Below are 26,197 nucleotides of genomic sequence, written 5' to 3' on the forward strand. Positions count from 1 at the left end.
GTTTTATTTCATTTGTTGAGAGACAAGACATGTCTTTTGAGATTTGAGGATGAAGATTCGAATGCTTTTGTGATGATTTTGGGTGAATTTGTGACTGCATTTGGTCATATTATCAGTTTTCAATAATTTGATAACGATTCAAGTAGCATTTGATGATATTTAGGCTCAAATAGCATTTAAGGATGGCAATTCGGCTCTAAAAAGGGCAAAAATGTAGCATGAACACTCTTTGGTTCTGATTTCAACCTGAATGTCGCTTTACATCTGCTTGACAATGGCTAGTTTTCAGATTTTTCCAACTTAAACTCTTCGTGATCAAATTGTCACCAAAATGGACAATTTTGCTTCAAAACTTGGGAAAGGTCAAAAATGTCATTAATGTCAATATCATGCTAAGGTAATTGAAACATGAGATTGTAGTAGAGTTTGGCCAAGAATCAACTGCATTTTCCGCATTTAAGATGCACAGGCCTGCTATTCTTAATAGTTCGTCCAAGACTGCAGGCTCGCATTTCCTGTATGCAGGCCGGCAGTTCTGGATGAACCCCCAAGAGAGTACGGAACTGATCAACTCCATTTTTATCAATTTTGATCATTTTTGATAATTTTTTGATTAATTTTCAAAATTTCTTGAACATTTTTAGATTATTTTGTTCATTTTGATCAGTTTCATTTTAAAATTGTAACAACATAGTCTTGGCATTCTCGATAGCCTTTTAAAAGACATTGTCAAGCAAATGCCCTATGATCACCTCTTATCCGCTTGACTCCCCAATAAACACAATTTTAATGTGCACCGATCAGACCGCAATCAAGATTACCTCAAGAGACTTAAACTTCTCATCAAGTTTCACTCAGAGTCCCTTAAGAATCCACACAAAAATCATCACAAATCGAATCCTCATTCAAATTCTCAACTCACTTACAGATTTCAGTTGAAAAATGTCATAAAGTCTAATGCTGATTTAATATTTTTTTCTCTCAATTTCTCTGTCTCTGCCTCCCATCTCCTCATCCAATTTGACATGAACACATAAATGCTTTTAATTTTTCCTTCTTTCTCACTTGAGAATGCAATCAATTCCTGTTATTTATTCTTCTTCTTTTTTTGTGCTAGTCGATATATGTCAGCTTATCAATAACATAAATTTAGCTTTTCGACTTTTCAACTAAATTGAGAACATTGAGTAGATTGTTATGATGTTGATATGGATGAGAGGTTATGTTGGGGGGCAAGAATGTTGAGAGAATCAGGGGGTTGGTGATGGAATTGGAAATGATGGTTTCTTCTTGGCTTTTGTGGATGTGGACAGGATATGGTCATGGAATTTGGTATATTGAGGTCATTTTGACAATTTTAGGACTGGATTTTGAGTTACTGGTTGGCTGATAGGGCTACATTAGGATAACTGCAGCTTACAAGAAAAGTTTCAGAGCATGACTACAAGTTCATGCTGAATTGAAGGCTAAAATGAATTTTGTTGGATTTTGCATTGAAAATTAGAGTCAAAGTGACTTCATGTCAAGCAAAATTCATGTCTATTGAACCACAGTGACTTGCAGAGCGTCAATGAACATAAAGTCCTAATTATTGGTCACTTTAGCTGCATCGACTAGTTTCTTCAGAAATTAAGTAAATTTTTGGCATTTTTAATTTCAAGAGCAACTTTAGCAACTGAGTTTCTGACCATAATCCTGTATTTCCATCATCCCATGCATCCATGCCAATCCCACATCCAAGAACATACCAATTAAAATAATGACGCACTTGAATTCCCCCTGAACTCTCAAGCACTAGACAATCAGACTAGAAATGAAAAAAAAAAATTCATATTTATGTTCATCTCCACACATTCATCTCATCCCGGAGTTTAGACTTTATGGATATGTCGGGTAGAGATTAAAATTGCCATGATCAAATGCAATGACATTACACTTTATCACTTTTTCCAAAGCTGCTTAAATAGCTACTACCATTGCCGTTGTGTAAATTGCCTTTCGTCATCATTGGCGAGTCTGTGATATTGTTGGTATTATTATTATTACAATTGCTACCATTCAGTTGATTTAATGACGATTGAAGATGTCGTGGCGATTGATGATATGACAATGGTGGTAAATGACTTGGACTATTGTTATTACTTGTTGTTGTTGATGATGTCATGGCACTTGTCGATGGTATTGATGTCCAACTACCATCGAATTTTGATTTCATGAATAATGGCTGCTCGGATGATGCATCGATGCCATTAAGATAAGGAGATGAGGACAATTTATTGCTTTTATTTGTATTTGAATTAATACTGCTACCATTTACAAGACGATTACGTCTCATTGTATTGAGCAATGGTGTCTGTGGAACACTCTTGGTTCCATTTTTCGTTTGCATCATTGGCGATGCGTGCGATGATTGTGACATTGATGCTGGATTATTTAAATTATTCATTAATTGTTCCATTTTATTTTCAATTATATTCATTTTCAATTGATTATTTGTTGATGGTAATTGTTGATGATTTGATGCCGCAGCTGCCGCGGCTGCCATAAAATTATTGTAATGTACACTATTTGGTGCTGAATAGGAATTTGGATTTTTTGTAAATTGACGACCGACGAGTGTTGTGGTTGCATATGCTCCAAATGAATCATATGTTGGTGATGTTGTACTTTTATATGATGAACATCCAGCCACTTCAGCATAATCAGGCATATTGGGACTTAATCTAAATTTCGGGATGGAGAGAAAATGAAAATAATTAGTTTCGGTCAGTTATTGGTGGTGCATATTTTTGGATATAAAATGTTTTGTGGGTGATGGTTTTAAATTTTATTTGGTTTTTGTGATGTGGAATGGAAGCAGGGTATGCAACATTGATGGCTCATGTCATGAAGTGTGAACTATTTGATTTTGTGGCTAGAATGCATCAAGAGCCGGCTTCAATGCATCAAGAGCCTTTAGTAGACCTCAGAGGTCTGTATGACGTCATATGCACCTAAAATCAGGCATGAAGCAACTTCAGGCATCAAAAATTTCATTTAATTCCTCAAAATCCCATCACAAATTTGCACCCTCCGACATCACAATTATCTCCTCTTAATTTTAATGCTGCACGCATTCAAGCGAACGAGTTAATCGATTTTTAATAATCTATTGTTGATACCCAACAACAAAATAATATGCAGGCATAATTAATATTTGATTATTCAACCAAAGGGAATTTTTTGAGCTTAAATTTTCAAATTTTCACACTGATGGGAGATAAAAGAGTCCCTCCTCACAGGAATAATCTCTTCTCATTCACTTTAAATTTAATTATCATACATTCATCTCTTAATTGATGCTGAAAGACGAGAACAGCATATACATCTAAAAAATATCGACATGCTGCGCGCATTCCCTTATGCCCTCTCCTAAATCTAATTAAATTTCGATACAAATAGACATCAGCAGAGCATAATCATAATTTATGAGGGGAGATTTTCATATCATAGAGGCATTAAAAAGGGGCTATGTACCGTAGCATAAAAAAACATACATAAAAAAATCACTTTCGACCGGAATATTTTGTACTTCTATAAATTTTCTCAGCATCGTAGGCAGACGACAGTAAATTTTGAATGAATAAATGCTTGAGTTAGAAAGTCATGATGGGGATAAGGCGCATTTTTTGGGATGTTGTCAGTAAAAGCCACTTTCTTGAGCTATAAAATTGATTTTTGAGGATTATGGGTTAGTAGCTGATAGTCTGCATAGCTTGTCACACTTAACAGCCTCTGGTTGATCAATTCCTTGACAAGAGTCCATCCGGATGTCAAAAATTGAGCCAGAAAACAGCTTAGTGTCGTATGTACATTGAATTTAGATTTATACCGACCAATGTCAGTCTAGTGCTGATTATTTATGCTTTATAGTCATTTACTGAATTTTGGTGGATACTAATCTATCATGTAAATATGGGCAGCCCACCCGCAAGGCACATGAGATAGAAAAGACATAAAACAGTGTCTTCAGACCGATGTGACTCAGATTCGGCTGAATTCAGGCCCATATCACAACCAAGCCGGCCATAAGAGTGTCTTATTCACGCCATTTGCCTTTTGACTAGCACTTAAGCAATCAATACAAACTGCCCGACACAACATTCACCCATTACGCCTCTTCCAGTCACCACCCCAAATAAATTCTAAAAAATTGACTTCGCTTCCTTAATCCCCATATTATAGAATATATACGCAAATAAATTATGGTCCATGCATGGTTGTCATGTGAGCAGCAATAAAAAAATAAGCTAGGAATTTTCTCATCTACAAACCTTTCATAATCAGGAAGTGGAAGCTGTGGTGGTGCATTTGCAGGAATATTTCCTTCACCATTCATTCCATTTGGTGGAATATTTTGAACATCCGTTGCTTGTCGCCACACGCCTCCAGTCGGATCGATCCAAACGCCATTTGCATTTAGTGGTAATGTCGGAAACTTTCGCACCGTTCCAATCGCGTGATTTCCTGTAATCATTGTAAGATTTTTTTTATATTATCGCATTTGTAAAGAAAATGAGAGTAAAAAAAAGTTTTTTATTCTTTTGTGTCTCAACTTGATTCCTATTGTACTTGTTTTTTTGTACAATGAGCAATTTCAAGCTGTGCTGAATATTCTTGTTCATTTGTTATTGAGAGTGTCTAGTCACGAGATATGGGAATGAATAATATTTCTTATGTAACGTAACAAAGCAAGTGAATTAAAGCATGTTAGGGCATTATTAGGAGGAGCTGACCCATATGGAGTCATGGTATGTGCTGAAGGTGACAGCAAGGCTGTGGAATTTCGGAATTTTGAAGTTTATGAAGCCCTGGATTCACTGGCCATTAAGTCAATCATGAATTAAAACTTCAAAATCTCTACATCTGGGTCGATTCCTCCTTCAAGATTCAAGCCATGACTCCAAGAAGCTTACCCTCAAACCCAACTTACACAATACTCCAACCAATTCCATTTTCACGACACATCCTTAATGAAATTCTTCGACTCAACATAGACATGACATTTTTATATTAAATTTTATCCACTTGGCACTGCCATAAAGCACTTTGTGCTTTATAATTCCCATTTGAAGCACATAACACAACAAAATATCAAGCAATGCCGCTGCGATTTTTTAATTTGTTTTCACGACTTCTTTCTAGTTTTTTTTTGTTCTTTAATTCCGCATATTCATATAAAAAACAATGGAAATAAGTATCATGGAGAGCATAAAGTGTAGAAATGTATATAAGACACTTGAGATATCACAAACAATACAATGGCTGTGCCAAAGTTCTGTTTTTATCTGTTATGCATATGCAGGAAAAGTATAAATTGCCAAGTGCTTGCTATTTTTATTGTGCCAATTTTTTTATTGTCTCTCTCATGTTTTAATGTATGAATATGCTGAGTATGTGATGGATACTAGGGGATAGTTGGCGGGAAAAATGGTGAAAATTTGCCAATTTGTTGTATGAGCTTTAAGGGAATTATGTAGGAAGGAAGTGACTTTAAATTGGTGTCAAAGTAGCATGGAGTTGAATCTTATCGAGCATATCAAGAAGTACTCGATATAGAGTTTGGGAGAGTTGTCCAAAAACAGCAAATTGATGGAATTTAGCGACCGAGGGGAGCTTTGACCTCTATCCAACCCCCTTCTGTATTCACCAATATTCAACAAGCTAATATTGGAGCACTACAGTGTCCTAGCTATGCCTTGGAAGTCCTGTGGCACTTCAAAAACTAAAAGCCCCAAAATTTGACCCAATATCCTCCCTACAATTGTGCTAACTTCACACAAATCCACAATAAATTTCAATGATTCACAGAACTGTGACTCAATCAAGCATAATCTATAAAGTCACAATAGTACTCATCAAATCCAATTACTATGCACATCCGCTCATGATTTTCCATAAAATAAAATTCATAAATTATGCATCATAATTCCAGAGATAATCAATTTGTTTATGAATATGCTAGTTCATACTATAATTGCAGCATATGCGACTTGAAATGCTTATAAAAAAATAGGTAATAAACTTATGATGTGGATGTTAATTAATGAAATGTTATTGCCAATATGACACGAATTTGTAGTGTATATTCAGGCACCGAGACGAATATAAAAAGTGGAATTTGATTTAGACTGGCTTTTATGGCTCCATGATTACTATTTTCATTTATGGATGTACTTTATCGCAAGAAAATTTATTGGGGCATTTGATTATAGAGCTTGTATGGAGCCACAATAAACCTGTACCAAGAAAGCTCTTTGACTGTTAGCTACTAAGAGTTTATAACGGTCATTTTAAATTTGAAAAATCGATAAAAAAAATTCAAAAATAATTTCAACGGTTTTTTGCAATTTCAGCATTTCCTACCAAACCGCAATATCAAATCTGATATATTCTCCTACCCGTACACAAAAGAACTCAACAAATCACATTAAAAATGAAAATTCCTTACCATGCACGCTCGTTAGCGAATTGTGCTTAATGTACTGTATTTTCCTGAACAAAACTGTAGCGCCAAACAGGAAAACAATAATAGCTATAATTGAGCCCAACAGTATAATAAACCAGGTCTGCGTGATAATATCATCGGAATAATCGCGACTGATTGGATATCTTGTTAAGGTAAAGGAAGAAAAAAGCATAAAAGTCACAAATTAAAATGAAATTAAATTTAATGTACACCAATATTTACCTGACATAGCCCTGATCCAATTTATTTGTGCTCGGATCAAGTCGTAAAATTGATGGCGAACTATATGGCCCGTAGCCAATTTTTGTTGATGCCGATACACTCACGGAATACGTAACGCCAGCTGTTAAGTTTGTCAACATTAATTTTGGTGAATTTCCATCTACAGTCATGTTGGTAAGGACTTTTGAGATGTTATTTGCATCATATCCTCTTATTATGACATGATAGTTCCTCAAAATACCATTAAGATTCTCAACCGGTGGCGGTTGCCATTTAAGATAAACAGCTGTTGTATTGAGTAAAACTGCTTCCATATTTGTCGGTGCAGCACTTGGCACTATAAGCATATGAATAGGAAGAAATTATTACCATAATCATAATAATAATCATACTGTGCATCCTTACCATCCTCAAGTGTTGCAGTCTGTATCAAATTTGATGGCTTCCCCTCAATACTCTTATAAAATGGTATAAGGAAGAAGTCATACACTGTATTACGTTCTAATTGTGTTATTGTGCATGCTGAAGCACCGCCACCATGAATTGCAGTTAACATTTTATAGACTCCGTTTGAATTAACTTTTATCGAGTAGATGTAGAAGCCTTCAACATACTGTCCATTTACAATCTGTATTATGAGAATTGGATATGATTAGGAAGTGGAAATAAGGAAGAAGTTGCGATGAAAATTAATTTTTGGAATTTATTGAGCATTTTTAAGATGGAAGGAGAGACTGGCTTGCTGTTTATGAGCTTGGATGATGAGTATTCATGAAATAGGCATTGTACTCTCAATTAGACAAGTCTGTTGATGTGAATACGTTAAATCAGAGTAAGCTGTCCTGAGGACAGGTTATTGAGTCATTCACCGATTTGTGCTGTTCGGGAGTGCTCAATAAAGATGAACCTGATTAAGGAATGGATATTGAGAAGGAATCAGCCACCACAATCATGGCCTTACATCTCATATCTTATCCTGAAAGGTATGGCAACAGAATTTGAGGAACAATTTGTCTGCTAAAGTCCGTAGTCTTCAAAAAGGCCAAAAGGCACTGCTTTATGGACTTAAAGTCCCATCTGAAGCAATCAAGACATTCCAAGGACATACTGCATCTCCATTAAGTAGCAATTGAAATTCACATGACCAGTATCAAGACAAATTCATGAATCAATGTCCAACAATGACATTCTATCCAAAAGACATCCTAACAAGAGGCCATATCTATATACTCAACAGTTTACATCACAAAAGTGCCCACTCATAATTTTATTACATTCCATCCCTTCCGTTCCATCATTTTAAAGAAAAGAAAATAATAATTTTATAGCTTCATATTCCTACTTACATCCCACACAAGACGAACACTTGTGGAATCTGTTGCATTTGCCTCCAACAAGTTGACCACTTTACCAGTCGACAATATAGCTTGTGCCTCACTCAAACTGATATCGTCGACAATATTAAAATCCTTTCCGACAGATATTGCCTCCGACATTGGTGATGGAAGTCCAAGACCAAATGAATTTTCAGCTCTAACAATATAAATGTATGTCAAGTCCTTTTGTACATTCACATGTGTAAATGATAAGCTCTCGACACGCTGTGCAATTGTTATCCATCCTTTTGTATTGTCATTTGGAAATACTTCAACCGTGTATCCAATTATGTCTGATGCACCAGACTTTACGCACGGTAGCCATGATAATGTTATTGAATTGTTTGTGACATTTGTAAATTCAGGCTTACCGGGAGCACTTGGAAATGCTGGCGATTCTGGTGCACGATAAAATTTAATGTTTGGATTTGTTGGATAATCCAGTTTGAGGTAGCCACTCCATGTTGATTTACCGCTACGACTACTTGCGACACATGTATAAAGTCCTTGATCGACATTCTTGTCGAGATCAATAATGATTAAATTTCCCGTATCTGATATGTTAATTCTATCGGAATTTACGACTGGATTACCATCAAGGTACCATGAGATAACTGGTGTTGGATTTCCTGATGCTTTACACATCAAATTGACCATCGATTTAACTGGAAGTGTTTGATTTACTGGACCGAGTATAATGATTGGTGGAGGTTTGTCCTCCTGTGATGATATTGTAAGTCTGGCACGAACACTTATGGATCCAACTGCATTTACAGCACTACAGACTACAACAATACCATTATCACTTTTAGCTGTGGATGGAAGTGTCAAAATTGATGAACTTTCAGGCGTTATTGTCGTCTCAAAACGATCAAAATTATTTGGTGGAAAAATTAACGACCGATTGCCTTCAATTGACCAAAAAAGTAAAGGCTGTGGCTGACCCGTTGCTTTACATTCAAATGTTACATCAAGCGGTGCTTCCACAACTTTCGGTGATGGACGTATTACTAATGTTGGTGTTGAATAGACATTAAGAATTCCTGTGGCTGTTATAGCACCAACAACATTGTCAGCCTCACAACTGTATTCACCTTCATCCTCAATCACAACATTATCGACCCGAAGGCTACGATCTTCGAGTATGTGAACTCTATCCAGTGGCATATTACCACCAGATGCTGAACGACGCCACAGGACATCCGGTATGGGATCACCACCCACTCTACATTGAAATGTTACCGACGATCCTTCAACTACGCTCTGATTGCTTGGGCCACGTATGAGAAATGGCTTGACTGTAAAGGAAGTAAAATTTATGATTTGTTTGACATTTATTGAGGATCTGAAGGACATTTTTGAGGAAATGGATGAAAAAAGTTTGAGAATCCATACAGTGAAGAAGGTCAACAATCATTAAAAGACGTCAAATTTGTACAGACCTCATAGTCAGCTCATGTGGCTATTTCCTCATCCACAGACTTTTTTCCCACTTATTACTTACCATTAACTTTGAGAAATGCGGCATACGACTCACGAATTCCGGCTACATTTCTTGCGACACATTGATATGAACCTTCGTCAGATTGCCTTACGTCTTGAATTGCTAAATTGGCTCCATCAACAATACGAATCCTAAATCAACGAAAATATTGGAAATAGATGAAAAATGAGTATGGTGAGGAAATTAATGTTTGGGTATATTGGCAATGTCATAGCACTAAATGGATTTTTATGAGATTTTTTGTCAAGCTGCTGTAAATTGTGTGTGAGGAATTAGGTATCGAATGCGATATGCTTAATATTCCGTGGTTCGAATCCTATACAGATCAACTAATCACTGCAACAAATTTTCAATATCAATTTTTTGCAGCATCAACCATTTAAACTTTTTGATCCCATCCACAGATTTCATATCCAGTACACAAATATCAACATTAACATAATGTGACAAGCTATAATAACATTATCGCATGTTTATTTACCAGAAATCAATTAAATGTATGAATATGTGCCAAAAATAATTAAGGCAACATAAGTAACAACAACAACATCCCATATATTCATGAGGATGGTCATAAAAATCAAATAATTACGGTAATTAAGTACGAAACAAGAAGAAGTAAGTATAAGGAGTGAGAGAGCAGCCATGAAAGAGAGTATAAATATTTTGTATAGACATGAAAGCATGAAAAATATGTTTACGAGCAATTCGAGTGAACTAATTACGTTAATTAATTATCTTCACATCGCCAATTTACTTGTTTTTTGTTCCGGTTCCATTGTGGAGATTTTGGAAGAGTTTCTGGATGTTTTGGTGGATTTTTAGGGATGTTAGCTCCTGCTGAGAGCAATTAGAGCTTAATTTGGTAGAATAGGTGATTAAATGCATGACTATGGTTCTCATGGTGTCCTGAAGGTACATCCATACCCGAAGGGCACCGATTAGACACTGAGTAAATGACAGGACGTCCAAATGATGCCTTAACGACAGTTTTAATCGATTTTGACATCAAAAACTGCCAAAATCGTCAAATTTCAGTCCAATACTCAATGTCAATTAACATTTTCCATGAGAACCTGACTCAACACCTCTTAAACAGCCACAAAACCCCCCAAAATTCCCACAAGGAACCGACAATAATTCATCAACAACTCACCTTTTCGATGTGTCTGTGTCAATTTTCTGTCCATTTTTCTTCCACATTATTGACGGCTCTGGACTGCCTTTCGGTGGACCGCACTCAAGTATTGCTGTTTCACCTTGTGCCACTCGAATATTTTGCGGCTCCAGTCGGAATTCATCTCTCAAGACTGTAAATAAAAAGATATAAAGGAACGCAATTAATTTTGATTTTATTTTCTACTTCTTTCTTCACTGCTTTATGAGTTTAATGATGATTTAATTATAAGTCATTTATAAAATGAATGAAGAAGATGAAGGAGGGGTGGATGATGATGAATGATGTAAATGGAAAGTGAGGATGATGAATGCCTTTATACTCCATTTAAAGGATGAGTCTGAATGAACTTTTTTATTTCTTCATATTTTTTGTTAAATGAAATATGATTTTACAGATGAAAAGGTTTAATGCAATACGATTGAGGGTTAAGGATTAAACATTTTATGAGACGCAGTTTTAATTGGAATTTGAAGAATGCTTGTTAAGATCCGTTTAAATTTGAATTTTAATAATCCGTTATTATTTGAATTTTCAAAATTTATAAGAATTTGAATTTGAAATATCCGTTAAAATTTTAGAATTTTTAAATTTCAAAACCATTAAAATTTGAATTTTTCAATACCGTTAAAATTTGAATTTTCTCAATGCCAATAAAAGCAAACTGCATCAACATTTTGACCCCATCCGCAGATAAATACAACAAAGAATCCATCCAATAAAACAAAACTAAGGTAAATTCAGGAATACAACAACCAACCCATCCACCTATCAGCATCATTAATATGCTTAGCAACTGAAATCCGCTTTTAAGGTTATTGCGTTTCATTCATTCATATAAGTACGGATGTATATTTTTTTAATGAGATTTTCCTCTTATTTCATTGTTCTGTTTGTTCTGCCTTAACTTCAGGTAAACATAACATGTTGCTAGACAGTAAGAGTTTTAAAGTCTTGTTGCAATTGGTAATAATTTTTATTATTCTTATAAATTGATTGATACATCTTTAAAGTGGATTAGGAACTGTGCATAGGAGAGAATTGAATTAAATATTAAGGTTAGGAGAGTAGCTTACGTTGGTCGTTGTTAAAGCCTTATTTTCTAAAATAAGTTAAGTACAATAATTTATATTTTTAATGACATGAACATGGTCTTGTGCTCAATATTAAAACTTGTTCCTGCAAATCCTCCAAAGATTTACTAAAACTGTCACTTTTGTCTTTCAATTCTTTTTGTAGCTCTTCTATCAGCACTTTTTGTTGCTGATTTTCTTCTATTATATCAGTAATCAAGGCAGTTTGATTATTCAAAGCTTCTTTCAATTCCTTGTTTTCATCTCTTATGTCTTTGAAATTTTCATGAAATTCTTCAATTGTGTCCTCAATTTTGCATACTCTTTCATCAAGATTACCAGCATTACATCCAGGAGGTAGGGGTTTGGAGGTTGTTGATGTTGTTGTTGTTGGGATTGTAGTTGTTGTAGTCGGAGTTGCAATTGGAGTTGTAGTAGTTGGAACTGTAGTTGTTGGAACTGTAGTTGTTGGAACTGTAGTTGTAGTTCGAGCTGTAGTTGTTGTAGTTGGAGTTGTTGTTCTTGTAGTTGTTGTAGTGGTTCGAGTTGTTGTTGTAGTTCCTTCACAATTATTTAAAAATAATATTCATTTATTATGTAAAATTCATGTAAATTATCAATAAAATGCTTACCAGGATATAACTCATCATAATTCCCAAAACAATCCCTTAAAGCTGTTCTCATTGACTGCCTCGATGCTGATGTATCGGTAATATTAACATCAGCACAATCGTTCATTGTCATATAAAAGTATGTCACATTTGTATTATCAATAAGCCTTTCATCAATGGCACCAATTTGATTTGCATGAAATGAAAAGGTTGTCAATTGAGGATGAATTCCAAATGAGTCTGAATGGATTGTCTTCAGATTACATTTTTGTGAATAGAGTCCTTGTAAGTTCTTTAATGGCTTGAAAATCCTCTTTGGAAATTCACTGATTGGATTTTCGTATATCCATAAAGTCTCTAAATTTTCAAGCGGCTCAAACCATTCTGGACGAAGAGTTGTGATTTCACTTCTACTGAAGCTTAAAACCTTTAAATTTTCTAATGGATCAAAAAGGTCTTCTGGTAAGTCAGTTAAAGGATTTAATCCGATGTAAAGCCTCTCAAGCTTTGAATTTTCTTCAAATGCATCTTCATCAATTCTCGAGATCATGTTGCTGATTAACTCCAGATGTAGTAGCTGCTCACATTTTTCAAATGAGTAGTCATGGATCCTTTGGATTTTACTCAAATACAGAATTATCTTTTTGACATTTTTGAATGTTTCGCAGATTATGGACGGCACATTCAACGTATTTGATTGAGAATTTGATGAAATCACTGTAACGTCGGCATTTGTCTTTCCAGCCAGATGAGTTCCATTAATTGATGTAAAATTATTATATCCATTTGGATTATTAATCAATAAAATGCAGGAATAGTCAGACACGCTCATAGAATAAAGGCAACTTACACCTGCATTTTGAGCAGAAGTTGTGTAGGTATTAAGCAGTAAAATGGCGATTATTATGAAATATTTTGAATCCATTTGGACTTCCGAAATGTATTTCAACTCTTTGACTTATTGCGACTGAATGAATCGATTGGAATTTTTAATCAACTTAAATTCTTTGCCTTATCAAATTTTATATCCGTAGAAAGTCTTCATTCCGTTTTTTCATCATTTTTCATCACTTAAACCATTGTTTCTCAATCTATTAGGTACGGCACGCTAATAAAGTTAAAGATGAATCTAAAAAATTCTGCCGCAAAATAAAAGGTTGAGCCGGCAAGCTTAATTAATCCACTTGAGATAAGTTTCAAGTACTTCCCATGAACAAAAGATAATTCGATGACATTGTTTGTTGTTCATTCGATAGAAATAATATTTGGCACGTAATGGTTTTAATTTTAGCAGCATACTCATGGTCAGAAACAGAGCTGATTCAAATGTCTTGTTCGGAAGAGTTTGCCTATCTCGTAAGGTAAATGGTGTAAAGCGGTCAAAAATTCTAGACCAACATGACTATTGATTCGAATGAGATTTGATGAAATTCAACATTAAGTTAGAGTCAGGTTGGTTAGGAGTCGAATTTTCGTTCATTTCTACGCTCTGTTCGGGTTTGATCAAATAAACTCAAATAGCACAAATCGATTTAAATCCGGCACCATGGCAGAATCACGTTAATTTGATGCTGGTACACATTTTTCGCATATTCCTCGAAAGCATACAACTTAAAAATGCCTGGAAATCCGACCCTAAGCAAACTCAATTCAATTCTGAGGCTGAATTTCATCAAATCCGACCTGAAACCTAAATAATACTGGCCTGGGTTCAGATTTTCGATTGTTTCTAATTGTTATTCTTTCGGGAATGTTGTCCACGAATCAAACAAGAATCAATAAAGACTGAATCAGTAAAAACATGCATTTTAAGTTATTTATTTCTTAACAATTAACTCCGCGAACATGATATTTTCAATTCCGCAATTTGTCTTCTCAGATCTTCCAACTCATCGTTGATATTGTGAAAGTTCCCATGAAATTCTTCAATTTCACTTTCTATTCTACAGACTCTATCATCTAGATTTCCAGCCTCACATGCTGGAGTTGTAGTTTGTTCTGTTGTTGTTGAAGTGGTTCCAGTTGTTGTTTCTGAATTGGAATTATGTATTAATTAAATAAGATTTGGATGTTTTTCAGTCCAGCATGACTCTAATTTTATGCCAGATTCCGGCTTCAAACTAGAGTCAAGTTGGTCTGAGGCTGGAAAAATTCTCACCAATTCCAATATTTCTGTAGTTTTCAAAACATGGTTCCAAAATGTTCATCATATGCTCCCTATTATCCAGCGCATCGTTAATATCAACATCAGCACAAACATTCCCAGTAAAGAACAGATAGTTCAGCATTTCAGTGTTATTAAAAAGCAGCTCATCAACAGCATAAATTTGGTTCCTCATCAAATAAATCACATTAAGTTTCGGATGAATCCCAAAAGATTCCGAATGAATAACCTTTAAGTTATTGTCATCGAGTCCAAAAACTTCCAAATTTTTAAGGCCTTTAAAAGCATTTTCTGGAAGTTCCTCAATTTGATTCTCATTCAGGAACAAAAATTGTAAATTTTCAAGTGAATCAAACCATTGAGGTCTGATGTTTGTGATTTGATTTGCATACAGGTACAGTTCCTGCAAATTTGTCAAAGGCCTAAAAATATTTGCAGGCAGATCAGCGATTCTGTTTTCTGTCAGATCCAAATCCAGAAGCTTTGACTGATTGAAAAACAAATTTTCAGGTAAAGTCGTTAATTCATTGCTGTATATCCATAAATTCAAAAGTTCTGGATTTTCACCGAATGATCCACTTTCAATGAAATTGATTCTGTTGTCATTAAGGTACAGACCAGACAGCATTTTGCAGTTATTAAAGGAATTTCTGTTCACTCTCTGAAGTCCAATATTGGTAAGCACAACAGTTCTGATATTTCGGAATCTTGAACAGATTATTGATGGAATATTTATGGAACTGGATCCAGCTTCCGGCAAAACTCCAACAACATCTTCATCACTTCTGCCTTCTAAATGTGTTCCATTAATTTGTGTGAAGTTATTCAATCCATTTGGATTATTAATTGATAGATTGCAATTGTAGTTGGTTCCTTGAGATGAAAACCGGCAACTTATGGCTGCATTCTGACCGAAAATTAAGCTAAAGTTCAGTAAAAGAACCAGAAATTTCAACATTTTTTTCGACATTATCACAATGAAATTTCAAACAAATTCAACGCCGCTGCTGTTTGTGACTAGATGAAAATTGGAAAAAGTCAACAATATTTATACATTCAGATACTCAGAAGTACTTCCTGAGATCAGATAAAGCATGTGATAAGAATAATACGAATGGGAAATACCAAATAATAAGCCAAAATTATTTATTTTCATTTCTAAATTTCGATTGCTTTCTTATCAATTTATACAGGCACAATTTCGCTTAATATCTATAATTGTATTATCTATGTCCCGACCGACGAAAGTGAGTAAAGGTTCCATTATTTCTCTCGTGATCTTAACAAGCAAAGAAATCGCTTTTAGGTACCAAAGTGGAATTTCTGTATCATGAAAACATCCTCTTTGCCTATTAGGGCTATAAATGAATCCATTTGATATTAATGATTCGCAGTCGAGATGAAGCCTTAATCATTTATGTCGGTTGGGTTTGCCGTGATGTAAGTTACTCAACAAAGCTCGAAGTCAACTCAGATTTTGTTTGGAATGGTAGACTTGAGTCGATCTGACTCGATATAAGATTTGATCGACTTCGAGCTTTGTTACTAAGTTTTCCATAGGTTCCAGGTTCAAAACTGCATATCCAGACCATGATCCTGTGATTATCATCTACTGCAAACTGTTCTGATAGCTATTAACCATTCCGTCATTTCAGCCAGACAACGAAGTCAACTCAAATTTTAAATTAACGTCCTTTTCCTTCCAAAATCCAAGTCAACTTCAAGCTTTGCTATTGATTTCAAGCTAATCCTCTCCCAAATCATCTTATTTACATGCACACGGACGCGATTTCAATTCCAAAATCTGATCCTGCATTTCCTTCATCACAGCATGAATGTCCTCAATTTCAATTTGCAGTTCTTCAATTTTTGTATTGAGTTGAATGTTCTCGTCCTGGATATTTTGAAAGTCTTCCTGAATTACTTTCATTTCATCTTCCATGTCACAAAATCTTTCATTCACGTGACCACGATCACATCGTTGATTTTGATTTGGATTATTTAAGGAGTCAAGAATTAATGATCGAAGATCAGCAGCTTGATTATCACTTTGACAATTAATTGAGAAGATGCTTATTGATAGAACTAGAAACAGCTGTAGAATCTTTAGATCCATTTTTGAAAACGTACAGTTCGATTGCCTTTATTCAACTAATACAACGAGAAGCTTTTCTTGACTTTTATTTTATTTTCCTTATCAGCAATTCTTTTAGATTGTCAAGTCATTTCGTGACGAGCTATAAGCTTGACTTCCTATGGTCTTATCAAAAAATATTTGTCACATTCCTTGTCAATTTGTAATTTTTAGGTTTTATCTTAAGTGACTCAATGTTTTGAGTTTTTTGATATCAAAAGATCCCGAGCTGCACTCTGGCTGTGTCAATGACTTTACCTTGGTGTACGACCATGCCATTCCAAATAGCCCAAGTCAGTTAATCGATCCAAAATCTGACAACAGACCGGCGATACTCTGACATGGTCAAACATCAATTCAGTGCCTCGACTGCATAGTGCTAGATATTGGATAGGTTGACAGACTTGCGCTATTCGGGCACAAGTCGATAAGGCGCTGCTACGTAGCAATATCAGTGGAAAGACAAGAAATTCTTCATCTGACGATACATGACTGTAGCTTTTGATTCATTTTTATGGCGAAAAATGTGACTTGCTGCATTTTGTCGCTCGGGAGAAATATTTCAGAATTGAAGTTCAAGTCCGAACATCTAAAAATATATAATTTATCTCGTATAGCATCCAACACAATGATTTCTACAAGCACATGATGGTCTTATATGCTTTTACTACTAGTTGTCGCTTAAAACAAGCTTTATCGCTGGCTACAACTTGCCAATTCCCAATTTCAATTGCAATTCTGTCTCATTCGACGGTTCCTTCCATAATCTTTTACAGCTCATTCCTTCAAATTAGCAATCCACCCAGCATTTTATTTTTGTCCATGAATTGCAAATTTATGACAAATTTTGTGCCAATTTATCTGTGAGAAATCGCGTTATATGGCAAATAATAAAAATAAAAAAAAAAACATGAAGAAATACTAAACGACTGATCGTAAAAAAGTAGACAAGCTTGGCTGTACTTCCTTCAATGTATGAACGTTTTATTGTTTGGGAAATGAGCATGTATAATTTGCATAAATTTTATTTTTCTTTTCATTTTTTTTTCATGCATGCTAAACCAAGTCTGGTAATAAAATGAAATAAATAATGTGAATCTTTTGAGTGAATTTTGGAGTGGGATATGAGTAGGTAAAGGATGGAGAGAGTCGTTAAAAGTGAAATTTAAGGAGGTTCCAGAATTTTTGAATTTATCCGTCATTTTGAAATTTTTAGCACGGATCAATTGCAAGCCACAAGTTGTTTAAAGTTCCTAGACCTATTTTGAGTCACTCGGGTATCTATGCAAGCCTGCAGGAACCGCTTAAAGCAAAAATTCATCCACTTAATCTCAAAAAAAGTTATCTCAATTTAAAAGCACTAAAAAAATATTTTTTTCATCAAATTAAACTCAACAAAGCTTCCCCAAAAACAGCACAAACAGTGAAGCCCCCCCTTGACAATTTCCATTTCATTTTCCGCAAATAATACACAAATGTATACAATTTGCCGTATGCATATAATACAATATAATAAAAATACATATAAAATGAAATGTATTAAAACCATTATCATGCCATATAATAATAGAAGCTGCTTCATTGTTGATCTCGTACACATGAAATGGAGAAATGAGGATGCAAAAATATCTAATTTTAAAATGAGACTTTTTTTTGCTTCCAGTGGAAAAAAAGGAGGAATAAAAATACGAAGTCGCAAGAAAATTTATTTGTTTCTATAAAAAAGTATAACCTCATGTGCTTAATTCTATTTTATTGGCATGGATAAATGAAGAGTTGTGGATTGAGGAACAGATTAATGCGAAGTGGGGGAAGCTTAGATGTACTTTTTTAAGAGGATTTTGTTTTGAGGTACGAGAAGGAAAAATAATCTGAGGTGTATTCAGAGTTCAATTGATTTCCCTGCATTTATTATGTAGCTTGTGCTTAAATCAGCTAAGTTTGCACCAAATTCGACTTAACAATAGATATTCTCGATGGCTTGACTTCTACAAATTCTCCAAACAGTCCTAAATTATCTATATTTAACCCGAAAAGCACAAGTAAGATAATCGATCCAAAATTCGAAATCAGGCTCTAACAGGTAAAAATCATACTGACGAGTACCTGCTCATCTGTTTTATACTAGATAAGAGTTGTCCTGAGCGTTGCTCCTAGCTTATTTTGCTCTTGAAAGCACACTCTTTGTCTACTAGAGATTCATGACTCTAGTATAAAAGCAACGCATCATTTGGAGCAGCGCAAAATCCGGATCTTTGCTAGAAACACTCAGCATTGGAAGCATAGGCATAGCAACATGGTAAGAAGCGTAACTATAGAGTGGGACCGGATTTTCCCATATTTTTCTTCAAGCCTTGTAACTTCCGAGTCAATTCTAAAGTATTTAATAGTCGATCTAGTATCAATCGCTAGTTCTGAGTGATGTCCCAACCCCTAGAATATTTGATGCACAAACTACGTTCTATTCTACAAGAAAAGTCCATAAAATCATAATTTAGTGCCATCAATAACCCAGCACATTGAAAAAATGACTCCAAAGACATGACATTAACCCTAACTAAGGTCAAAAAGTTCGCAAATTCTCAACCCTTACAAAAAATTCACTGCAATATAATTCATACTTATTTTCAGGACATTTAATTCGACATCATGGCAACTAAAAAAATCTTCAACAGCATAAAAAAATTTCAATTCTCTCCCGATAATCTGAAAATAAATTGCCCCTAATGTCCTTAGGAACTAATAAGCCTTCTTAACTTTCATTCAACTACGGTTCTTTTCTGGCACTTATACTATCGATTTTTTCATTTGACATTCAACCTACACATTAGTATGGAAAATGTATGTGCTTTATAAAAAAAGGAACTGTAGATATTCATGATGCGATCCTTTTTTTTTAGTCGAGCAATTATGCTTCAGGGAAATGACCGTAATAAAATTTAATGAGCATCGAATTAAAATTAAATCGTACCCGACATAAAGAAATGTTCTTAATTTCAAGTATCGACAAAAGTCTTTTTTATCATCCTTAATGATTTTAATTAAGAACAATTTTTCGTGTAGTCAATAAATTTTCAATCGAAACGTGTTTAATTCCAAAATCTCATAACTTCTTCGCGTGACATTTTGGATTGTAAGTTAAAAAATTGTTTCATGTTATCATATCTAATATAAATACGTACGTGATGATTTTATGGTTGAAGAAATTTTACATCTCGCTTTTTACTTTTTCGACTTTACTTTTTTTACTATATTCAGACACAAAAAAAACGGAGCATTCAAAACGTGTGGAAAAAATCGAAAAATAATTGGAAAGAAATAAAATGTTAAAATGAGTCTCATAAATTGTTCGATCATGATGTCGGGAATTTTTGAGAGTTTGGGGGGAATGTGAAAAAGAGTTGGATGTTGCTTTGTCTATGTGGCAGACTGTCGGGGAGCTAAATTGAGGGAATCTGCCAAAATATAGGATTTTGAGACTTATTCGAGTAGCAAAAGATGGTTAATCGATCCAAAATGTGACTTCAGGGCGACATGACGCTAGTTTGGTGACAGATTCAAACCAAATTTGGCATCAAATCAGAGTCACGCCGACCTAAGACCAGATTTTCAATTGATAAGTCGATTTAAACTCTATGGGCTATGAGATCGACCAAGAGATGGATTGTTGAGTCGAATTTTGTATGAAATTGGCAATGAAACGAGTAGACGTTGGGTATGTATGGTTTATAGGACTGTAGGAGTGCTAGGAATGTAGAAGTGCTAATCATGAAGGGGTTCTGGGGCTGCAGAAGTTATGATTTGGTTCTTGTTACGAGGGTTGCCTAGAGTTGCCTAAGCAGGAACGAAACAAAGCTTCTTGTCACTCTGGTCATCAAAAGCACAACAATTTAAAGTGCCAGGGTAATGCTTTACTTTTGACAAATTGACGCTGTCCATTCGTAACATCATCAATATGGTGAACGGATATATGATGCGGATAGTTGCATAAGCTGGAAAGTGGCAAAACCTCTTGCCGGCCTGGTCTTAAATTGTCCAACATTATTAAGTGCCTTGGGGCCATGCTCCACTTTTTACACCCTGTCGCTATCTATTCCCAATATCATCAACATGTTGAATCACCTTATTTACCCAGGAACGTCACTATTGTCTACAGTTCCTTCAATATTTGACTTATAAAATTCTACACTTGATTCTATTCTACTAAAGAATAATTAACTTAATTTTACATAAAACATGCTCCTTCTCGAACCCCACCCTAACATCACTTCATACTTCTCACATCGTCTCCTTCCAATTTTATTGAAAATTTATTGAAATTTCGTTCATTTTAGAATTTTAAAATCGAAATTAAAAAAGAAGTAAAAATGAGAAAAAATTTCTTATCTAGTTTGAAACTCATTCAACGAACAATGAGCTTCAAATAACGATGTATGTATAAAAGCGAAGCTTTAAAGAATGTGTTGAAATGCATGGAAAAGGAATAAGCAACATCATACATTCACCTACAGTCATGGAATTCAAATGGCAAAATTATTCAAATGAAAATGGAAATAAAAGCAAAAGCACAGTTGAGCACATTGAAATGTAAGCTTTTTTTACTTTTTTTTGTCATCGTCGTCATCATCATCAGCCGTAACAAGTTCAGGATAATATTTTTACTAGTCGTGTAGGAAGAAAAAAGTCGTTTTTTTGAAAATGTAGTAAAAAGATACATTTTATGTTCATGATGTATTAAAAAAATCTGTTGGGTGATTTATGGACAGGAAGGAGAAGAAATCTTGAATATTTGAATATTCATAAATGGTTAGAGGTGGATATGAAAGTAAGAGAGTTTGACATTTTATGGAGTTTTTGCTTTATGATCTTTAAATTTGCATTTTTAGACTAGTTTGCATATTTTTAAGGATTGGGAGCTCTTTAGGAAAGCACAAGGTGTAGAGTAAACCGAAATTCCAACTCCAGACTGACTTGATTCTGGTCTAACCTCGGATTTTATCGGATCTGGCTTTGCAACATATTTACATAGACTTTAAGCCAGATTGTCGACTTTTTCAACGTCAAGTGACTTCTGTGTATTAAAGAGACTTTGATAAAGGTTTGAGGTGTCATGTTGTTTCAATTTTGATGATTTTTTGAGGATCCGATGGGACTGAGTTCATGAATAACGTAAAATGTATCAATCTAGATCTTAATCTTGTCTTGATATTAGCTATAAACAATGAAGCCAGATGATAAAGGGATTAGGGTCCAGAAATAGGTTTTTTGAAGAATGCTTGAGCATATTCTTAAAATTCTATAAAACCAGCCTTGATTCAGGTTTTCTGATGCCGATACCAAGACTTGACTTCCCAATTCGGGTTTTCAGAATTGACAGTCCTGGTTTCAGCTTTGAATTTGTTTGGACCAGGACTTTAGGAAGCCCAACCATTGACGAACCTTCAATATTCCTTAAACTTCCTAAATATTTGTAAATCCTTAAATCCTTTCAAATTTCAATTTGAATACTCGTTTCAGGCTTTCAATCCTGATATTAAATAGAACTACCCGGAACAACCTACGATACAATCCTGGGAATCGAGACCCCTCCTTCTCTAACCTCCATTTAATAATTCTTACCTGTAAAACCAAATGACTTAAAACTTTAGAAAAAATTCTCATTTTCAGCAGTGAAAAAAGTGAATTTTTCATTTAAAATTATGCAAATGAATAAAAAAGAATTCTGCTTCCTTTATATTCTATCGTGTTAAAAAAATTGCATATCTGTGAATAATAAAACTCACCTGCTACTACCATTGTAGCGTTACGACTCCGTGCCACACCTAATTCATTTTTTGCCTCACACCAATAAACGCCACCGTCATTTTTAACAGCCTTATTACACAATGATGTTGAAAAAATATGAAAAAAAGAAGAGAAAAGGAATAAAATTTTTTTATATTAAATGAATGAAATTTTGAGGGAATAAAAGAAAATGTTGAAAGATATTTCCCGGTGGAAGCATTACAACGTGGATGGGAATATTTAGAAATTTTATAGATAAGTCGTTTAAGCGCATTGATTCTATTATGGAAATTTGTTTTAATTTTTTTTGCTCTGTAGATTTGAGACATTTTTGGATGAAATTTCTTCATTATGCTGGTATTAAGTATATAAATATGGATTATATTTTAGTGTAGAGTAGGATTCAGGCATGCATTCTCTACATTTTGGATGTGCAGTTCTGCAGTTTTGAATTAAATCTTACCCGGAAGACACACACTGTAGAAATGGCTGAAAATCCGGCCCAAAATTAGTGTGACTTTAGCCTCAGGTCAGATTCAATGAAATTAGACTTGAGGCCTGGCTTGAGGCCAGAGTCAAGCTGATTTGGAGCCCAATAATCCGGCATTTTTATGGCGTATGCTTTTCAGCAAGGCTACAAGTTTGCAGATACTCTACAATAGAGAAAGAGTTTTGTTAATTCTACACAGTAAGGCCAAACAACTCAGAGCTCTGTAGGAGGTTTAGACTCCCATTAATACACCTCGGTAGTATACTGCAATTTCAATGCCCTTATGGGAGCATTCAAATGAATATCGATCGGATCTGTCTGTTACTAAGAGGAACTAATGTCATATGGATGCAATTTGAGGTCAAACCTTTCTATTTGTGTTAAAACCAGACCTCAATATCGATTTGGATTTTGTATAGGAAATCCTACTTTAATCGTCTCAACTTCATATAAAATCCGAGTTTACTGCCAATTCTAGCTAAAATACCAGCATCTAGCAGCTAATTAGACGCTTTGAAATTCCAAATACCATTCCATTTAAAGCCCTAAACAGACAAAAAAATCCAATAAAAAAAATCCCACTCAAAATCAGCTTCAAATAAATGAATGAGTGGGTGAGACAAGAAATAAAAAAAAAATTCAATATCCTGTAAGTTTATTTAATTTTCAGCTGCAGCTTCTGTCTGATTATAATTCAGACAATCCGATTACCGGCATCTCATAGCAACAGAGCATAGATTTTTTTTTATATTTCGTACGTAATGATATTCTCAAAAGAATTACAGCAGCAAACTGAGAGAGAGTAAAGGAGGAAATATCCTAGTATAGCTTTCATGTCATGCCATTACGTTTATGTTTAAATTGCAAGAACATTAAATACATGGAAAAGGAAGCGAAAAAAAAAATGTTGAAAGATTTAAGGTGTACATTTTTAATTAGTTTTTCTTCCTCCCCATTTTTTATTTCACGTTTCATCTTCCTGCCTGCTTATATTTCCACTGTGTTGTATCATGTACGTCGTCATATGCGGGTGGGCGAATTTCAATGAACGAAAAAATTAAAAAACATGAAAGGCAAAAAAAGGCGTTTTTTAATTTACTTTTATTTACATTTTTTCACTCATTCATTTGCTTTGTTACTTCTGATCCCGAGTGACACATGTGAAGATGGCTCTGAAACCGAGAAAGCTATAGTTGGCAGCCTTATGGACGCTAAATGCAAACGATTTCTCCGATAACTCCTAGATGGACGCCTTTAAGGCTTCGCTATACCTCCTATCCATAACAGGCAAAGAGCATCATCTCGAGAGCTGGCTCAACCTTAATATTCTAGCTAAGCATGTACTTGAGCATTGCCCTCAACAAACTCCACTCTTGTAAGCATGCTCCACGCTCTTTGCCTGTTCAGGTTTATTAACACCAAATTATAGCCACCACAATTAGTCGTCCATATGGCTGCCAAAAATACCTGCCTCCTTAGCTAAGTCTTCTTCATTAGTGCCACTCGGGTCTCTTTTAACTTCTGTTTTTTTGTGTATGATTTGGTAAGCTAAACAGAATTAAAAAAAAGTTATTTTAATGGGAAATGGAAGAGAAATTGTGAACGTGTTGGAATCTCTTAACGATTCTCAAAGGTTTTATGCTGTTTTTTGTCTGTTTGTTTGTTGCTGTTTACTTTGCTGATTTTTTTAAAAGGGGCATCTTTGATGAACAATTTATTCGGATGCAGATGAGTGAAAGGTTTAATGTTTAAAAGTTAATTTTTGATGAAGTTTGAATAAATTTTGTCTTTTGGACATGATAACTGATGGACATGCTGAATTTTTAAAACTATTAGCAGTCGACTTGGACAATTGATGCGATTCTGATCCACTTGAGTACGGACTATCAAATTCATGCTAAATCTGATTTCGAAAGTGCATTTTAATTCCTGGATTTAAAAGTCTAATTAGCAGACATTCAGCCTAATTTGCAGAGGTATTGGAAATTGGCAAGCAAGGCCTTAGATCAAATAGAGGCCTTAGATCACAATTGTTCAGGACAGCCAGCGAAATAAGGAATTTGCAGATTAGCTCTTTAAAAATTCAAGAAAATTGTCTTCAAAAGTTACAATTTTTTACCAAAAAACTCAACAAATACAAAAATATCTCCTAGCTAGTTCCTACCCTCACGAAAAACCATCGATTTTCCTACTCTCTCTTTATTCATACTTTCCTTTTTAATTTTCGTAATATTTCATGGATATAAACGCAGCAATAATAAAAAGTCGTGTAATAAAAAAGAAAAAACTTCAACAAAATATCTCCTTCATTATATTGTGTCTAGTCCCTTAAGGTTAGGGAAATCATCATAATATATCCATAATATTTTTTTCGCGCTCATTTGCTGTCAACAGAACTAAAATTGAGTTGAATGTTGTTTAGTCCTTGTGAGGATTTTGAGATGATATTTTGGGTATTTTTGGGCAAATTTCTATTTTGAGAGCAGCTAAGGGATGTCTTTGGGTACAAAACCACCATTTTTGGACAAAATTCCTTAATATTTCCAGGAATTTTCGAGTAAATCCGAGCGACAAAACACGGAAAATCTTACTTTTTGCCATAACACTGAGTCAAAATCAGCCGTCAGTGTGCCATCAGGGCTTTTAGCTTGTTACTTAGAAATCCTTCACAAACGCCATGTGAAGCTGCGTCGCGGAATTAACGGTAATGCGCCAAGTGGCCTTGATGGCACCGTGACGACTACTTTTTATTCATTTTACTGTGAAAAATGTGTCAATGTGCCTCTCGAGAATTGTTTTGTAAGAGTAGTAAGTAATAGCTTAGAACGTCCATAAGTCAACAATTTATACCCAAAACTCTCAAATCACCTAAATTCCATCCAAAAATATTCACCCAAAATCCTCACAAGTTCCAGTTTATTACAATAATAAATAAAAGAAGAAGAAATGGCACACAGCATTGTTAAAAATTATGTTAATAGTATGAGAAGCTATACAACAGAAATTGTTAGGGAAATAGCTGTAATGTTGAGTAAGAGATGACGATGGAATAAAAAAAAATAAATCAATTTTTATGAAAGAAAAGGGAAATTAAGTTCGTTACCGGCATTCATGCATAAATATTTAATTTTTCATCATCCGCATTTTTCAGCAG

The 26,197-nt window shown here is 34.7% G+C and overlaps 3 protein-coding genes across 3 annotated transcripts in view; all 3 read right to left on the minus strand.

The window, feature by feature from the left end:
* Positions 1 to 1,690: 1,690 nt before the first annotated feature.
* Positions 1,691 to 26,197, minus strand: part of robo3 (roundabout 3) — a 63,202-nt gene continuing 38,695 nt past the window's right edge. Inside the window, exons 3-11 of the mRNA XM_070638474.1 lie at positions 22,553 to 22,643; positions 10,767 to 10,920; positions 9,611 to 9,741; positions 8,077 to 9,404; positions 7,136 to 7,358; positions 6,731 to 7,067; positions 6,491 to 6,651; positions 4,314 to 4,506; positions 1,691 to 2,723 (exon numbers count right to left, since the gene is read on the minus strand). Of these exons, the coding sequence (XP_070494575.1) occupies positions 1,931 to 2,723; positions 4,314 to 4,506; positions 6,491 to 6,651; positions 6,731 to 7,067; positions 7,136 to 7,358; positions 8,077 to 9,404; positions 9,611 to 9,741; positions 10,767 to 10,920; positions 22,553 to 22,643 (3,411 nt within the window). The 3' untranslated portion in view covers positions 1,691 to 1,930. The remainder of the gene's footprint in view (positions 2,724 to 4,313; positions 4,507 to 6,490; positions 6,652 to 6,730; positions 7,068 to 7,135; positions 7,359 to 8,076; positions 9,405 to 9,610; positions 9,742 to 10,766; positions 10,921 to 22,552; positions 22,644 to 26,197) is intronic.
* On the minus strand, positions 11,860 to 13,450 carry LOC139089049 (leucine-rich repeat-containing protein 15-like). Its single transcript, XM_070638476.1, has 2 exons — positions 12,493 to 13,450; positions 11,860 to 12,421 (listed from the first exon to the last, which is right to left on the minus strand). Exons 1-2 carry the CDS (start codon positions 13,394 to 13,396, stop codon positions 11,922 to 11,924), a joined length of 1,404 nt encoding a protein of 467 aa, XP_070494577.1. The 5' UTR covers positions 13,397 to 13,450; the 3' UTR covers positions 11,860 to 11,921.
* On the minus strand, positions 14,274 to 15,644 carry LOC139089051 (leucine-rich repeat-containing protein 15-like). Its single transcript, XM_070638478.1, has 2 exons — positions 14,630 to 15,644; positions 14,274 to 14,502 (listed from the first exon to the last, which is right to left on the minus strand). The coding sequence occupies exons 1-2, from the start codon at positions 15,603 to 15,605 to the stop codon at positions 14,303 to 14,305; spliced, it is 1,176 nt and encodes a 391-aa protein (XP_070494579.1). The 5' UTR covers positions 15,606 to 15,644; the 3' UTR covers positions 14,274 to 14,302.

This window comes from Chironomus tepperi, unplaced genomic scaffold, assembly GCF_022539635.2.
Source record: "Chironomus tepperi strain 1889 unplaced genomic scaffold, CSIRO-AGI_Ctep_v1 contig_174, whole genome shotgun sequence".
Classification (NCBI taxonomy): domain Eukaryota; kingdom Metazoa; phylum Arthropoda; class Insecta; order Diptera; family Chironomidae; genus Chironomus; species Chironomus tepperi.

Coding starts and splice junctions, on each gene's coding strand:
- LOC139089049 (XM_070638476.1), bottom strand. CDS start 13,396: ATGGATTCAAAATATTTCATAATAATCGCCATTTTACTGCTTAATACC. Junction 12,422..12,492: donor TTATGATGAGTTATATCCTG/GTAAGCATTTTA, acceptor ATAATTGTGAAG/GAACTACAACAACAACTCGA.
- LOC139089051 (XM_070638478.1), bottom strand. CDS start 15,605: ATGTCGAAAAAAATGTTGAAATTTCTGGTTCTTTTACTGAACTTTAGC. Junction 14,503..14,629: donor CTACAGAAATATTGGAATTG/GTGAGAATTTTT, acceptor ATTCCAATTCAG/AAACAACAACTGGAACCACT.